The following is an 18,174-nucleotide window of genomic DNA, read 5'->3' as shown; positions in this document are numbered from 1 at the left end:
CAAGAGATTCGGGTAAAGGAAAAACTGCCTTACCCAGTAGCCCGCAAATTACTGGCTAGTCGCAGACCCTATGTTCTCCCATCTGGCAACTATAGTTCTGTTCTTGTTACCCCTTGCTCCATGGAGGATGTGGCCACACAGACAAATGAGCTTAAATTTGGCTCTTGGTTGTGAAGTCGCCCAGTGTCAAGGTAGCATTGCCGTCCCGCTGTGCAACAAACCGTCAAACTCTCGCCTTAGTGGGTTAAGCTACCCACTCCACAACCAGCAGGCAGGAAAGGGCAGGAGTAGTACTCCCAAGGAGACTTCCTCCGTCGCTGCAGCCAAACAACATCCAAGTCTTCCTCTAACCATAAGGGCTTGAAGATGTCTGGTAAAGACAAACTGTCTTCTCCTTCACCAACTCGATGACCCTGCTTGACGGTGTGCCACGTAGTCACTTAGCCCGCCCGGCCTCTGTTTGGCCGGTGTGCACCACCAACCATTTTTCAGTGTTAGACTCCACAGACTGATCGCACAAGCACGCCAATGCTTCTGTGGTTCCCATGGAGCAGGATCCTCCTGCTTCTGTTCCCTTTAGTAGTGACTCTCCACCAGCTGTCCCTCGGCGACTGAGTTGACACCCCTACATCTATTCATTCCCTTGACTGCCCTCCAGTGGAACGTTCACGGCCTTTGGTCCCATACAGAGGATTTATGGCTGCTTCTAGCATTGCAGCATCTGCTTGTACTCTGCCTTCAGGAAACGAAATTAGGACTCTCAAGACCACTTTCGGCTTTAACATTACTTACCGATTCGTTTTAATCTTCCCCCTGAGGTCGGCATCTCATCTCGTGGGGCGTCATGCTGTTCACAATGGATGACCTTCATAGTCAACCCATCTCCCTGACTAGCCATCTTCCAGGCTGTTGCCGTTCGCCTTTACCTTCCACACCTGACTTTCTCCTTCTGTACCATTTATTTACCTCTGTCCTTCGATGTCACCAGGGCAGACTTCCTTCAGCTTATTCGGCAGTTACCTCCCCTGTTTTTACTACTCAGTTGCTTTAATGCCTGTCATCCCCTTTGGGGTTCTCCTAGGACCTGCCAGAGAGGTTCCCTCTTGGCTGACCTTCTTAACCAACTCAACCTCTTCTGCCTCTGCGCCCACTTTCCTTTCTGACTCGTCGCACACCTATTCTCATTTGGACTTATACTTTTGCACTGCCCAGCTTGCCGATTGTCATGAGTGGTCTGTTCTTTCTGATGCTTACTCCAGTGACCATTTCCCGTGTGGTCTCCGTCTAGTGACTCCTACCCCATTTACATGCATGCCCAAATGGCAGCATACTAAGGCTGACTGGCAGCTTTACACCTCCGTAGCGACCTTCGCAGAGAAACATTTCCTCAGTTGTGATGACTGGGTGGAGAATCTCACCAGCGTTATCCTTCCTGCTGCAGAACATTCAATTCCTTGCACTACCTCTTTACCACATCGTGTCCCAGACCTTTGGTGGACTGATGCATGCCGCAACACAATTTGTGCTTGGAGACGTGCTCCCTGCGTTTTTAACTGCCACCCTACGCTGGAAAATTGCATTCACTTCAAACAGATGCGTGCAAAATGTCGTCGTGTTCTTCGGGGGTAGTAAAATAGCTAGTTGGATTTCAGTCACTAGTTATTTTCACATTTCCACACATTCCTCTGTCATGTGGGCCAACCTGTGATGGCTCTTTGAAACCAAGATCCATTCCCCCATTTCCGGCCTGACATTAGGTGCCAGTGTCATCATGGATCCTATTGCTATCTCCAACACTTTGGGCCGCCATTTTTCGGAAGTTTCGAGATCTTCCCACTATCATCCTGCCTTTATCCATAGGAAATGAGTGGAGGTGGCTCGGGCGCTTCCCTTCTTTTCTCTGAATCATGAGTGCTACAATGCTGCCTTCACTATGAGGGAGATAGATCATGCTCTCAGTTCATCCCAGTCATCCACCCCAGGGCCAGATGCTATCCACATTCAGAAGTTGTAGCACCTCTCTCTTTTGGACAAGCACTTTCTGCATAACACATACAACCGCATCTGGGCTGAGAGCTCATTTCCTGGATGCTTGCTTGAAGCCACAGTCATACCCATACCTAAGCCCAGTATGGACAAAAACCTTCTTTCCAGCTACTGCCCCATCTCTCTTACCAGCTGTGTTTGCATGGTGATGGAACGTATGATTCATGCCCGGCTGGTGTGGTGGCTCGAGTCTAGCCATTTACTCTCAGATGCACAGTGTGGATTTTGAGCGCAGTGTTCTGCAGTTGACCATCTCATTCCTTTGTTCACTTATGTCATGAATGGTTTTCTGTGGAAACCCCAGACTGTGTTTCGATTTAGAGAAGGCCTACACCACCTGCTGGAGAACTGGTATCCTCTGTACTCTTTACACGTGGGGCTTCTGTGGGTGCCTGCCCTGTTTTTTTTTGGTCATTTTTTAAAGACTGGATTTTTAAGGTACGTGTGGGTTCTGCCTACTGTATTTACTCGAATCTAAGCTGCACTTTTTTTTCCAGTTTTTGTAATCCAGAAAACTGCCTGCGGCTTAGAATCGAGTGCAAAGTAAGCGGAAGTTCTGAAAAATGTTGGTAGGTGCCACCACAACCAACTTCTGCTGTCGAATATATGTAGCGCTACACAGGCATGTTTTGCAGGCACAATGATAAATTCTGGCGCCAAAACATCTGCGTCAGTGGAAGATGAGCTTTTTTCTGTCCGCCTCGAGTTTTAACCACTACATTTTCATACATTATCCAACGAAGTAAATACAAATTCAGTATTGTTCATCTTCGAATGTAGCAGCATTTCAATGTACTACGACAATCCGACTGGCAAGACTGTTTGGGATGTTTGTCAATATGGCCAACTCTACGTTCTGAATTTTTTCCTGCCTGTGAGAAGAGATGGTTGCTAATAGGAACTTTTTGTATTGTGAATCACATGCATTATTCTCTTCACCATAAGAATAATATGAATATAAGCATTTTGCCATGTATTCTTTTGTGTTTGCTGCTATCTCATTTAAATCCTGTCTGCCTAATAAACAACGAAACTAGAGTGAGACAACAGCAAGTGCGGAAGAACAAACCCTCCGCCACACACCGTCAGGTGGCTTGCGGAGTATGGATGTAGATGTAGATATCCTGTCATGTTTATATCCGTATTATTCTTATGCCTAATAGTGATATAGTCAAAAATGAAGCACGGGAATTGACTAGATTTTTAAATCTAAGATGACTCTAATTTCAATGCAGAATGTAATGTACTAAAGAGGCGTCTGCAAAGATTTTCAAACGGAGAAAATTTTTCGCTAAACTCTCGTTCAGAACATCTATCATATGCAGTATATTATTTAGCTCTTGTTGATCATTATCAAAGAAAGCAGCAGTGTAACAACAAATAGCAGTCTCTTGCCATTGTTTCGCTTATAAGACGATTTCTCTCTCTTTTTAACTGTAAGCGGTGGTAGTGCGCACAAAAGCAAGGCATACCACAAGTGGCGACAGGCCATAAACACTCATTATCAGAATGTGACAAACAATGAATGACACAGTGCAATAATGCATTTTCAGCTTAGAGTGACGTAAACACCTATAACAAAACGAACGGCACTTATCAGATCAAAGAAAAATAAGCAATCAATTCAAACCAGACGAAGCACGTGAAAAAGGAAGGGAGTACACGTCCAAATACGGACGGAGCGCCTGACACATAGCAATGGCTACCTGGTAAAGCTTTAAGCTTAAGACTCAAACCAAACTACTGTAGCTGTATCGTCATTCATTCGACTTAAATTGTCTCATATTACAATGGACCAACTTTGTTTCGATTTGGAGGTGCGGCCTAAAACTTTTCTCTCCCCTTGAATTTTAAGTCTCAAATTACAAGTGCGGCTTAGATTCGGGAATTTTTTTTTTTTCATTGATTTCAAGTCTGTTTTCATGTGTGGCTTAGATTCGAGTAAATACCTTTATTCAGGAAGATGCCTCAGCGTTCTGTCGTGAGCATCATCCTCTTTGCTATTACCACTAACCCTATCATGGCCTGTCGCCCACCAGGCGTCTCCTGCTCCCTTTTTGTCGATGATTTTGCCATCTATGGCAGTTCTCCACAGATATGTCTCACTGAGCGCCATCTTCAGCGCTGTCTTGATTGTCTTCACTCCTGGAACATCACCAATGTCTTTCACTTTTCCACTGACAAAACTATATGTATGAATTTCTGGTGGTGCAAATGGTTTCTCCCACCATCTCTACATCTTGGGCATATTGCCCTATCGTTCGTTGACACTATGAAATTCCTGGGGCTCATGCTAGATAGGAAACACTCTTTGTCCTCCCATGTCTCTTACCTGACAGCCCACTGCACGCAGTCCGTCAATATCCTACATGTCATCAATGGTACTTACTGACGTGCTGATCGAACCTCCCTCCTCCGTTTGTACCAATCCCTTGTTCGTTCGAAACTCGACTATGGCTGCTTTATTCATGTATCTGCATGCCCATCCCTTTTATGCAGTCTCAAAACTATCCATCATCATGGCATCTGTTTGGCTACCAGCACCTTTTAGACCAGCTCAGTTGAGAGTCTGTATGCTGAAGCTGCTGAAATACCACTGTCCTACCTCTGTGACTTCCTCCTCAGCAGGTATGCATGTGTTCGTCTGCCATTCGTAGCCACCCCTCCTATGCCACCTCCTTTGATGATTCCTTAGATCATCAGTATGGGGCTCATTCCTCTTCTCTTACCTTCTGGAGTCCACTTTCACCACTTGATATGGGGGTTTAACTTCTGCTACCTGCAACTTTCCCAGTGGGTGCGAACCCTTCACTGTCTTGGTTTGGTGAAGCGGCCCATGTCAACCTTGGCCTTCATTCACTTTCTAAGGACACTACTCCAGCCTCGGTCTATCGCCTTCAGTTTCATGACGTAGGCATGGAACTTAGCGATAGTACCTTTGTGTACACTGATGGCCCTCGGACTGACTGTGGGTTCTGGTGTACCTTTGTCATTGGCACCATGTCTTTCAATATCGGCTTCCGGCTCACTTCTCTGTATTTACAGCTGAGTTTTTTGCCTAGTATGAGGCCATGGAGTACATCTGGCGACACTGCCTTCCCATTTGTGTCCTCTTAGACTCACTCAGCACCCTCCAAAGTCTCTGTCCCTTAGTGTAGTGGGTACAGGGAAACTGTCCCTTGCTCGCTCATGGTGGAGCCAATGTCATGTATCTGTGGGTCCCTGGTCATGTCGGCCTGCCAGGGAATGAGGCTGCTGACGCTGATGCCAAGGCTGCAGTCCTCTTACCTTAGCCTGCGAGTACCTCTATTCTGTTCAATGATCTCTGCATTGCCGTCTGTCAGGAGGTGGTGTCCCTTTGGCATTGCCAATGGTCCTCCCTTCAACGGGATAAGCGTCAGCTTACTAAGCGCCCCCTCCCCCCCGAAGGAGATTATTTTAATTCGGCTGTGTACTGGGCCATCATGATTTGCTCAGTGGTGCTGCCCCACCACTTCGTACGCATTGCGTCCAAATTTTAACTGTCCACCACTTCCTGCTGGAATGCTCTTTTTTACCAATTTACGTTCCAGCTTGGGTTTGCCATCTGATTTATCGCCGTTTTAGCGAATGATGTGTGGTCTGTCAAGCGCCTTTTAATTTTTATCCGCCATAGAGAAGGCCATTTAATTTTTAGTTTTGGACCTCCATTTTTGTATGATGATTCTTTAGCCCTTTTTCCATGTGCCTTTTTTAGCTGTCTCTTGTTCTGTCCTTTGAGACTGATATATAGTTGTTCCCGTCATCTCTGTATTTGTGTCCTATAGTTTTGACTTGGGTGCGTATGACCCGAGTTGTTTTTTGCCCCTAAAAGAAAAGAAAACAAAACATATGGATGGGGATTCCTTTATATCAGTGAAGCAACAGTTTTTTGTTGACCATCTAGACGACAAGTTTGGGGAGGTGGTGGGCTTGTCCAAAATGCGGTCAGGGTCAGTCTTGATAAAAATAGCATCCTCTGCCCAAGGGACCTTCGTTTGCAATCTGACGACGAGCTGCATGCCAACTTAGTGACGAGGCATTCATTTTGTCCTGCGTGTCCATCAGGGTCAGAGGGATAATCAGGTTGCCATCGGTGCCTCCATTTTGGCCTTCGAGTGTGACACATTGTTTGAGAAGGTCAAGGTGATGGTCTATTGCTGTAATGTAAATATATCCCTCCTCCTATGCGGCGCTTTAAGTGCAGGATGTTCGGCCATATGTCTTCCCGCTATACTTCCAGTGTCACAATCAGAGATGTGGGCACCCACCATATCCCAATAGTCCACGTGCCCCACCTCCCATCTTTGTCAACTGCAGAGAGCATCGTTCCCCTTGTTTGCCAGACTGTTGGGTTTTACATCGCGGAAGTAAAATCATGGAATACAAGACCCTGGACCAACTGACCTGTACTGAGGCTAAGAAGAAATTAGAGCATCTTCATCCTGTGGCTGTGACCACCTCTTACGCCACCGTTACAAGAACGGTTGTAGCCCCATCCGTTCCGCAAATTCCGGTCGGCTCTCTGAGCCGTAAGAGTACACTTGCCCCCTTGATACAAACTGCTCAGGAAATAAATCGCTGGCAGCAGGTGACCCTGAGGTGTAAACTGCCTCATTGAATGTTCCGTGTCTTCCCAGCCTTAAAATCATATCATCCTCCAGTGGAATTGTGATGTTTTTTTCCACCGCCTGACTGAGCTATAGCAACTGTTCAGCTTTACACATGCTTTCTGCATTGCCCTTCAGGAAACCTGGTTCCCAGCAATGTGGACCCCTCCCCTCTGTGACTATAAGTGATATTGCAGGAACTGTAGTGACTATAATTGGGTGTCAGGTGCAGTTTGCGTCAGTGTCCTGAACTCAGTATCCAATGAGCATGTACCCCTTCAAAATCCTCTTGAAGCTGTGGCTATCGGGATGAGGACAACACAGGAAATAACTGTCTGCAACGTATATCTTCCTCCAGGTGGTGCGGTACCCCTGAACGTATTTGCTGCACTGATTGATCAGCTTACTAAACGTTTCCTACTTTTGGGAGAGTTTAACGCTCATAACCCCTTGTGGGGTGACACTGTGCTTACTGGCCAAGGTAGGGAGGTCGAAAATTTACGGTCACAACTCCACCTCCACCTCTTAAATACAGGTGCCCCCACACATTTCAGTGTGACACATGGCACGTATTGATCTCCTCGTTTTCAGTCCTGGCCTTCTGCCATCTATCCACTGAAGAGCACATGACGACCTGTGTGGTGTGGTGTGGTAGTGACCACTTCCCACAGACGCCTGCCCAGACGGGCTTTAAACAAAGTGAACTGGGAAACTTTCACCTCTGCTGTCTGTTGAATCTCCCCCACACGGTAACATCGATGTGATGGTTGGGCAGTTGACTGCAACTATCGTTTCTGTGGTATAATACACGATCCCTCGCTCTTTAGGGTGGCCGCGACGAAAGGCTCTCCCTTGGTGGTCGTCAGAAGTCGCTGAAGAAATTAAGGTGCGTCAGCAAGCTCTACAGTGGCATAAGCGGCGTCCTTCCTTGGAGCCCCTCGTAGCCTTTAAACAGCTCCGTGTCTGCATTCGCCATTTAACAAACGACGGAAGCAGGAGTGTTTGGAGGGATACGTCTCAAACATTGTGTGCCATATGTCACCTTCCCAAGTCTAGGCTAAGATCAAACTTGTTTTTGGGTACCAGACCCCAACAGGTGTTCCCAGTTTTAACATAAATGGCGTGTTATCTACTGACGCAAACGCTATTGCCGATCACTTTGCTGAAGTCTTTGTGCTGGAGAATTACCCTCCCCCTCCCCCTCCCAGCCTTTCGCACTGTCAAATGGCGGCGGGAAGGGGAAAGTGATTTCATCAGTAAACACCACAGTGAACCCTGTAACGCCCCATTTACGGAGTGGGAACTCCTCAGTGCTCTGAAACATGATGGTTTTGACATCCCAGATGTCTGGTGAGTTGGGGGGGGGGGGGGGGGGGGGGACCAGCACATCAATTGGAACTTGCCATTGTGTTCGGCGAACCACTCCATCAAACTACTGGCCTTGTGACATGGTGCGTTATCTTGTTGAGAAATGCCACTGCCATCAGGAAACATATTCATGAAGTGGTGTACGTGGTCTGCATCAAGTGTATAATACTCTTTGGTTGTCATATTGCCTTGCACGAGCTCCACTGGACCCATGAATGCCCTCGGAATTTTCTCCAGAGCACAATGGATCCACCACCAGCTTGTCTTTTTACCACAGTACATGTGCCAAGGAGCTGTTCCCCTGGAAGAGGACAGTCTTGCACACTCCCATTGGCATTATGAAGAAGGTATTGTGATTCATCAGAGTATGGTCACGTGCCCATTTCAGTTGTAGTTGTTGATGTCGTGGTTTTAACATTGGCACATGCACGAGTCTTTGTTAGGAGTGTTCGGTGCACTGTGTGTTCACACACACTTGTACTGTGTCCAGCATTAAGGTCTGCTATTAGTTCCGTCACAGTTCATTATCTGTCCTTTTCTATGAGTCTGGCCAGCCAAAGACATCTGACATGTGTAATGAGGAGTGGCTGCCAAACCCCATGTCAATGTGACATGGTTTTACCTTGATTTTGCCACGTGTTGAAGATACGGCAACACTTCCCGAACGCCTGACAATTTTCCAAAATGCTCGTGCCAAGCCCCCAGGCCATCACAATCTGTTCTAGGTCAAAGTCGAATCATGCACCTTTCCCATTTTCTACACAGACAGCACACTCCTTAACACTGCATGCAGTGTGCGTGATCTGGCTAGCAGTCACTCTTCACCAGGTGGTGCTGCTATCTCCTGGGCGGGTTTATATTGATAGTAGGCCACTGGTCACAACATCCTGGCTAATGAGTGTATATAATAGCTTTCTTTTGTTGGCTTAGCAGGCCATCTCACCACTGAATGGCAGGGGTGTTGAATATTCATGAGTTTCCTCTCCACACGAACTCACCCCTGTGAGTTTATGTTGTCTGCTGCACCTACTTTCCTGTTGCTGTTTATCACCATCTTTCAATGTGTCTGTTAGTCTGTATATTGAGTACTGCTACTTCAGGAGCAATGCCACCACAATACTGCACTTAAACTACTTCATGATGTGTACAAAATACCTCAGAGTAGCCTACTGACTTACAGATTTGATGATGGATAAAATGTCAGATTGCATCTTTTCTATTTGTTGTTACAAGCAAACATTTTTATTTATTCATTTGTAAGACTGGAAAAGCAAATTTCAATGGTTAATACAAGAAACTTAATTTCTAAAAAAAATGGCTTCGAATCTCTACCATCCATTGTCATTTAGATTTTTTGCAGTTAAACTGAATTGCGGAAAGCAGTTACTAGGATTGTTAACAGAATAAGACGGTCAGTTTCCTTGCCAAACACTGTCCAACTGACCTCAGATTTTGTTTTTGTGGCCTTATTGCACTGGTATCAATCTTCAGAAAAATGATAGCTGTAAGAGGTGAAATTTTCCTTCTTGAAATGTTTGAGAAAATAAAAAATTAATTCAATAAATCCATTCAATATATTGTTCCTTTATTGGCTTGGGGTTCTAAGAGTAACTCATCTTTAGAGCCTTTTTTTCCCACTCCCACTCCCACTCCCTCTCCTACTTGGATAGTTTTTGTTGTAGACTACTTTGGTGCATAGAATCTTTGGTTCATTTATATTTTCTGTTTTTGTCTTACAGAACAGAAAATTGTTCTGAAGAAATATCAGATGCAGATGCCACAGATCATTTTAGTTCAACACCTGACCTTAATGATAGCGGAAATGTGAGCAATAATGCCTTTAATGCACTGAAACGTATACAATTGAAGCAGAATAATGGAAAACCTACCCGCGACACAGAGCAAGAAGAGAGAACAATTTTTGTGAAAAACCTTCCACACACTTTAAATAAAAAGAAGATAAAGAAAATCTTTAAAGAATTTGGTGAAATTGAATCAATAAGATTAAGATGTGCTGCTGTGGAGGACATAAAAATCTCAAAGAAATTTGCTGTAATCAAGAACAAATTTCATGCTGAGAGATCAACTATTTCAGCATTTGTTCGCTTTGAACTTAAAGAAGATGCATTATCTGCACTAGCTGCAAATGGAACACTTGTTGAAGATCATCACATTTTTGTGGATGAAGCCTTGAACTCAAATAAGCATGATCAAAAGAGATCTGTTTTCTTAGGAAATGTTCCATTCTGTAAGTTGAAAGGTTTTATTTTTCCCCATATATATCATTTTACTCATATAATATGAAGTGTATTGTACTTTGGCATCTTTTCTAATTAAAGCAACTGAAGAAGAAGAAATTTGGAGAATATTTGAGAAATGTGGTAGGATACTGGACATCAGAATTGTAAGAGACATGAAAACTGGTATTGGGAAAGGATTTGCTTATGTCACCTTTGAGGTATGTATTTCAATTCTGAATCATTGCAATTCAGAAAACTTTCTTGTATTAGCGGGATTGAATTTTATTTGTAGATTGTCAGTTATATACAATGTGAATAATGAAATATTCTATTTAAATTTCCATGTTTGCTTAGTGTTGTTAAAGAGGGATTACTTTTACGCAAATTTGCAACATGCTGCCACCTCTGCTGTACGAAGTTCTAAAGTATACTATGCTGTAGTAGTTATGAATGACCTGTGTGCTCTTATGGTTTCTGAGCTAGACTACATAAACAGCAATCTATTGATATTTTCTTTAGTCTGTAGTAATGTATATCTTGTAGAGAAATGCTTCTATTCTTGCCTCTCATTGGTTATTTGAAACTATCATTCCTTTGGTTATGAGAAATAAACCCATTACCACCCTGCACGTTATAGAGGAAAAGCAGTGTGGTTGGAACTGCCACTGTTTTAGACTTCATCCAAGGAACGGACTAGCGCATATGACTAAAGTTATAACTGAGGTAAGTGCCTGTTGGAATGCTTGTGCTGGCATTGCTTGTTCTTTGTGTCAGCCCACCCAGCCAATGAAAGGCTTTAGGTAACCACTGAGTGCTGAGAAAACAGAATATGTGGTTTTGGCACTAGAGCTGAAATATTGTTTAGCACCTTGGCCCAATTTTTTTCTATTGTATGTTCAAAATAATTTGTAACTTTTATTAGTTTCATGCAGGGGAGAGCAGTGTTGCAGGTGCTTGCACGTAGGGTGTCTCACTCCTGGTTTTCGCATATAGTCATTAAACAGCTCTCAATGAAGTATTAATTAACAAGCAAGCAATGCCGAACAGGGCACCTGTGTTATTTAATGTTTTATAACTACTAATGATTGTGGTGTAAGCAGTGACACTCACACAGGAAGAATCATTACGGTCTTCAGACACAGAAGTTGTCTTGAAATTGTTGAGGATTGTTGGAATACAGGTTGTAGAGACAGTTGGTCCTCTTGGCTCCATGTATCTGCAACGGCATGGGTATTTACCACATTACTTTACATCTATGCCTATATAAGTTTTATAGGACTTAACTGAGCATGATGTGGAGGAAGCTTGATTGTGCTCTTGACTTTTCACCATACCAGTTTAACTTGATAGCGTAGGGTTGTCTTTTGCAGCTTTAAAAATGTTTATATTGGCCTTATGTGAGGTTCAGTCTACACTAAAAACAAAATATCCGCTTTTCTCTACTGCATTGTTATTCATTTCTTCATAGCACATGCCAATTACTGCTACTGTTGAATACAAGGAAACATTTTGGAGCAGAAAATTAGAAAACCATTCCGTGAAAACTGGCAATATTTTATTACCTTGTGGTAATCTTCTTTTCTGGAACAAAAGAGCAAAAAAAAGTGTGAAATGAAGTCATGACTTGAGTCAGCATGAAATACAGTTATCCCGTAATCCTTTCATATTGAACCTTTTTTGTTCATTTGGCAATAAGGTCTGTTCGTCCTTTTGTCAATATAAAATTTGTATAAACCTATGTGTCATCAAGCAGTGTGATGCCTTCAAATGTAGTTCTGTTTTGATTGCTAAAAAAACTGTTTATTTTACTCAAAGAATGATCACAGCTTTTTTATTGAAAATGCAAAAGCTGAAACTGCTCGTGAGGTAGCAGCAATTGGAGTCGTTAGTAATCAGTTCGGTACACAGAGTAGCAGTACTCACCAGACATGAAGAAACTAAGGTTTGTTTTTCATGTGCATCCTAAGCCTGACCCTGCCACAAAAAGGTCACATTGCCTTGTGTATTAGATGATTATTGCTCGTATGAAGTCCACATGCTTAACTGGTGATAACGTGCTTGCCTCCGATGCAGTGGGCCCGATTTCTATTCCTGGCCGCGTTAGACTTTCTCCACTTGTGTACTTGCCCAATGTGTTGTCGACTGAAATAAGATTGCACTTGGCGGCCGAACTCCCCCCCCCCCCCCCTCGCTCCGTATGAAAAGTGTCCCCCGTATGAAAAGTGTTCTTATGTGTCCTTAAGAGGAAATCAAAGAAAGGCCTCACCTTATGACATGGGTTGTGCTTTCCTCTGCCTCTCGGTGACATGTGTAACATTGTCATTGAAGTGTAACATAAACACTATAGCACAGAATTGGTCATGACTCAACGATGTACTTGCAGATCCTGACGCCAAAACATGAGTCTGTTGACTGAGTTTGGACAATCTGAGGGTGCACATACGCAAAATAATACTGAGACACTAGTAAATTTCAAGTAACTTCACCACATAGCCTTTATGCCAAAGTTTTTTTAGACTGTCTTTACATTTCATTTTGCAACAATGTTGTCAGCATACTGATTTGTTTCACATTTGATGTCTCGAATCGTGCAGTTGTCAACAAAATAATTAAAATAATGAAACTCCTCAGCGGCACCTGAAAAGATTGAGGCTTCACTGACTTCTTCCTGAAAATTGGCAGTTGTAGCTGATTGTCTAGTTACCATCATCTTGCTCTCTTTCACACATGACCAGGTACCAGAGATGGTGACAATGGTCTTTACCACTATCAGCATAGAAAAATAATGTGTAAATCAGTATGTGGAAGTCTCAATGGTACTGAACTAGTGCACAGTGTTCACAGTGCAAACCACTTGACAGACAACAAACAGACATATATGAATCATCTCTTTCTTTCTCATCTGGAGATACGAATTCTCTCTGTCGGTATTTTTAATTTCTGACCCGGTATCCTAATATAAAATATCTTAAAATATAGGACTCCTTCAGATTGCTACTCTCCATTTTGATCCACAAGAGTGCCTGCAAATGAACTACAGATAACTCAGTCCTTGTACTTCTCTCATAGCCAATAAGCACTGGCCTCTGGCTATGGAACAATGAAGTACCTCCACATTACTTGGTCAAACGGCTTTGGAATCGTACTAAACATGCTTAAGGACGGAGGTCAAGCTGATGGGATATGCGTTCTGTTGGCATCCCCAGGGCAAGTGCATCCATATGGTATATGGGCACTGTGCCATAAGTTTTAATTTAGCTGTGGATTCCTGGGTCCCCTCTTTGTCTTTTGTCAGATGACTATTCAAATATTTCTGAAACCATTTTATTCTTTTTCACTCTCATCAGATGGCCTGCCCATTGAAATCATAAATATACTATGCTCATTGTTGGTGCTTGTTGTTAAAAACATGTTGATTTGTGTTTTGTGTCTTCTTTTCAAGCATTGTGATCCTTCATCATAGTGTGGACTTTTCCTTGTTGGCAATTTAAACCCTAGAAGTCCCCTGAGGGGACTCATCGCCCTTTGGCAGGTTCGTGCTTGGCTACCATGGGTCCCCAGCTGTTGCAGTATCTTCTCCTTTCCGTGCCGCATGTGTAACCTCTTGTTCTTTTTCCCCTCCTTAGGGGAAACACATCTCGGATGTTTTTGGGACTGTGTTCTGCATTTTCAGTAGGCAACATCAGAACAGTCTCTCCAATGTTTTTCCTTCCATTTTTCTTTCATCATTCCCCTTCTCCTATCCTTCCTCAGCTTCAGTGTTTGAGGTCCCTCTTTCTCTTCTTCCTCCCTGTGTGCTCCTGAAAGCCGATCTGTGTATCTGACATGTAACAGGTGACTGGGTAACATGTAATTCCCAGCTCAGGGTCGACAGGGCCCGTAACAGGCTAGGGCGATTGCCTGAGCTGCTACCTCCAAAATTGCTGAATGGTCTCTCTGTCAGGTGTTGGTGAGGTGTGATCTGAGGTGTGGATGGTCACATAAGGCAGATGCGTCTCCCTCTGAGGGGTGTCCGTGAGTTGAAAGGAGCATGCCATTGGAGACGCTGTCATTCTTGGGGAATTTCCATGCATTGAGCCAATTGTCATCTTCACATTCAATGGCCACTAAATGTAAATGGAATGGAATGGAACGGAACTAGATGACTCACAGACCCTCCTAGCTGCACCACAGTTACACGTGGTTTCACACACTGAGAAAAGTCAATCCTTTGCATTGGTAAATCCACTGATTATTCAGAAAGGTGTTGATAAAATTGCCGGCCCTGTGGAAAGTTGCTCTCATTTCTGCAATGGCACTTTGCTTTTGGAAACTACTCCTGGTTTTCAAGCACAGCTGCTTGCAGCTTCACTCCTCTACAGCTATCCTGCTCATGCCTGGCTCATCAATTGCTAAATTCTTTCCATAGTGTTATTTACACTGGGGTACTTCATGGTCTGACATGTAGAAATCCAAGTGTACCTCTCTGTTCAGGACGTCATTGCAGTCTTTCGGGTCACAAGCACTCTTTTTCTCCCTTTTGAGACAGTGGTGCTTCTATCAAAGGTCAAAGCAGGCTATGAAGTTACGGGAGATCTGGGTGAAGGAAAAAGTACCTTACCCTGTCACTCGCAAGTTGTTGGCTAGTCGGAAACCTTGCGTTCTGTCATCCTGCACTTGCAGTACTGTTCTTGCTCCATGAAGGACATGGCCGTGCAGACATGCTACCTCAAATTCAGAACCATGATTGTACAATCACTCAGTGTCACGGTAGCCTCCCTGTCTCCTCCTCCAGCTGTGCAACAAACTACTAAATTTTTGCCGCTTGGGGAGAAATCATCTGCTACACAACTGGCAGGCTGGAAAGGACAGCAGAAATACTCACGTACAGACCTTTTACGTACCTCCATCCAACGGTCTTTTCCTATGCTGACTCGGAGATCCTATTGGTGTCGCTAAATGATACCCTCACCCGGCTGAACTCAAGTGTCGCCGGTGCGCACCGCCGACCATTTTTCTGCCCTGGACTCTGCGGACTGACAGAGGGAGAATGCCATTGCCTCTACAGATCTCTTGGTGTGCAGGATCCTCCAGCCTCTCCGCCCTGTAGCAGTGTGTTTGTAGGCTGACACTCGGCTTGTCGCTGAGGTGACACCCCTTCATTTTTTTTCCTCCTCCCTTTACATCTTAATGACTCTCCTCTAATGGAACATTAACAGCCTAGGTCCAACAAAGAGGAATTGCAGATCCTCTTGGAATTGCGGCGTCTGCTTGTTCTCTGCCTCCAGGAAACAAAATTGCTTCCTCACAAGTGCTTCGAGCTCTCGCATTTCTTTCCAGTCCCCATTAACCTTCCCACTGTTGATGGCATTCCAACTCGTGAGGGAGTCATGCTGCTCATCTGGTATGACATTCATAGTCAAACCATCTCCCTGAATGACTGATGGCCGTAGCAGTCTGGTCCCTTCAATCCCACAAACCAACCCATCGAGCTGTTGCAGTCCGCCTTTTCCTTCCTTACTTCACATTTTCTCTTTGTACCATTTACATCCCTCCGTCATTTAGTTTCACCAGGGCACACTTCCCCCAGGTTATTGGGCAACTCCCTTGCCCCTTCCTGCTGATGGGCAAGTTTAATGTTCACCATCCGCTTTGGGGTTCTCCCAGAACTTGTCAGAGGGGTGCCCTCTTGGCTGACCTCAATCAATATAACTGCATTTGTTTTATTGTGGGAGCACCCACGTCCTTTCCAGACTCCACAGACACCTATTCCCATTTGGATCATTCCTTCTGCACTGCCCAGCTTGCCCATCGTCTCGAGTGATCCATTCTCTTTTACACGTACTTGTGTGATCATTTCCCGTGTGCTGTCGATTTGCTAACTCCTACCTCCCCTCCCTACATGCACACCAAAAATGGCAGCCGACTGAAGGCTTCACTCCTCCCTGGTGACCTTCAGTGAACAATATGTCCCCATTTATGATGACCAGTTATAATATCTTACAAATATTGTCCATACCGCCACAGAATAATCCATTCCTCGCACTTCCTCTTGAACGTGCAGTGTCCCAGTCCCTTGGTGGACTGAGGCAACCCACGATGCAATTCGCATGCGGAGTTGTGCGCTCTGTGTTTTTTAACAGTCATCCTAAGAGTGCAAACTGCAGTCATTATAAACAGAAGTGTGCACAGTGTTGTCACATTCTTTGCGATAACAAAAAAGTTAGCTGGATGTTAGCGGTTCCATTCCCTCTTCCTGTGGGCCAACTTCCAATGCCCTGTGGGACCAATGCCCATTCCCCAATTTCCGGTCTGACAGTAGCAGATGATGTAGTGGATCCTCTTGCTATTTCCAACACCTTGGGCCGTTATTTTGCAGTGATTTTGAGCTCCGCCCACTATCACCCTGCCTTCCTCTGTCGGAAACGAGTGGAGGTGGCTCGGGCGATACCCTTCTTTTCCCAGAATCGTGAGCACTTTATAGTGCTGTCATTACTATGAGGGAGCTAGGTCATGCTTTCACTTCATGCCACCCGAAGGCTGGACATGGTTCACATTCATATGTTGTATAACCTTTCTCTCGTGGGAAAGCCTTTTCTCCTTCATACATGCAATTGCTTCTGGGCAGCGGGCATGTTTCCCAAACGCTTGCAGGAAGTTACTGTCGTTCCCATACCGAAGCCCGGTAAGGACTAACACCTTACTTCTACTTACCGCCCCATTTCTCTCACCAGCTGTATTTGTAAGGTGATGTATGATTCATGCCCAGCTGGTATGGTGGCACGAGTCTTACAATTTACTAATCACTACATGATGTGGATTTCGAGCAAGCCGTTTTGCAGTTGATCACCTCGTTGTGATGATCACCTGCTTTATTTCTTCATTGATAGTCCTCGGTGTCGAAATACTGCGTTGTTATACTGGTTGAAAAATTGGTGGTGGAAGTTCTACACTGACTATTGTAAATGATGAAACTGACAGTTGCATAGTTGCATTTCAGTTTTCACTTTTCGCAGTCCCCCAATATTACACAGTTACATAGCCAGTTCGCCATTGGTGAATGAAAATCCCCATTAATAGTTTGAAAACAAACATCAGCATACTGCTACAATAGTTTGATGTTGAGTATCTATGAGCAGTAAATACCTAACCACACAATTCAGTTCTTGCAGAATAATAAGGTAAGTGTGACACTATTTCTGAAATAAATTGAACAGACACTGTCAGTGTTTTAACACATGGCCTATTTGTGTTACACTAATTCCATTGTTAATGCATTATTGCTACTTGAAACTGATACAAACTCCCTGTCTGAAAATCGGCCCTGGACTGACTGTTGTTTTGGGACCAAAAATCGGGCCTTTAAATAGCCTCAGAATAATACACACTGACACTATACATTGTCCGATATAAATTAAATTAAAACTGAATACAGTAAAACTGAATACAGTAAAACTGAATACAGTAAAACTGAATACATTAAAACTGAATACATTAAAACTGAATACATTAAAACTGAATACATTAAAACTGAATACATTAAAACTGAATACATTAAAACTGAATACATTAAAACTGAATACATTGAAAATTTTCTCCTTTTAAACAGTTATTTCTACCACAAAGGTTAGGCCGAATTATTTGTTTAAATAATGAAATTGACAGATATAGTTATACAAACAATACTCTGTACAAACCTGGTAATTATTTTGAAATTAATTAAGGGCTGAGTTTGCTAATATGTTTCTGAATAGAAACAAATAAATACTTCAAGAATTCTTGTAGTTCTTCTTCCAAATGTTTGTAAGTACTACAGAACTTAATATTTGTTTATAAGTCAACAGTAGAATCTAAGTCACGAAACAATTAATGATTTCACCCTATAACAAGTGATATTAGCTGGGAATAGTCAA

The 18,174-nt window shown here is 43.8% G+C and overlaps 1 protein-coding gene across 2 annotated transcripts in view; it reads left to right on the top strand.

Annotated features, from left to right (window-relative positions):
* Positions 1–18,174, top strand: part of LOC126354520 (RNA-binding protein 34-like) — an 84,828-nt gene that overhangs the window by 41,692 nt on the left and 24,962 nt on the right. For both annotated transcript variants that reach the window (XM_050004243.1, XM_050004244.1), the window contains exons 3-4: positions 9,782–10,290; positions 10,382–10,500. In XM_050004243.1, the coding sequence (XP_049860200.1) occupies positions 9,782–10,290; positions 10,382–10,500 (628 nt within the window). The remainder of the gene's footprint in view (positions 1–9,781; positions 10,291–10,381; positions 10,501–18,174) is intronic.

This window comes from Schistocerca gregaria, chromosome 3 (genome assembly GCF_023897955.1).
Source record: "Schistocerca gregaria isolate iqSchGreg1 chromosome 3, iqSchGreg1.2, whole genome shotgun sequence".
NCBI lineage: Eukaryota > Metazoa > Arthropoda > Insecta > Orthoptera > Acrididae > Schistocerca > Schistocerca gregaria.
Note: the sequence above shows the minus strand (reverse complement) of the source record. Positions and strands in the feature narration are given on the sequence as shown.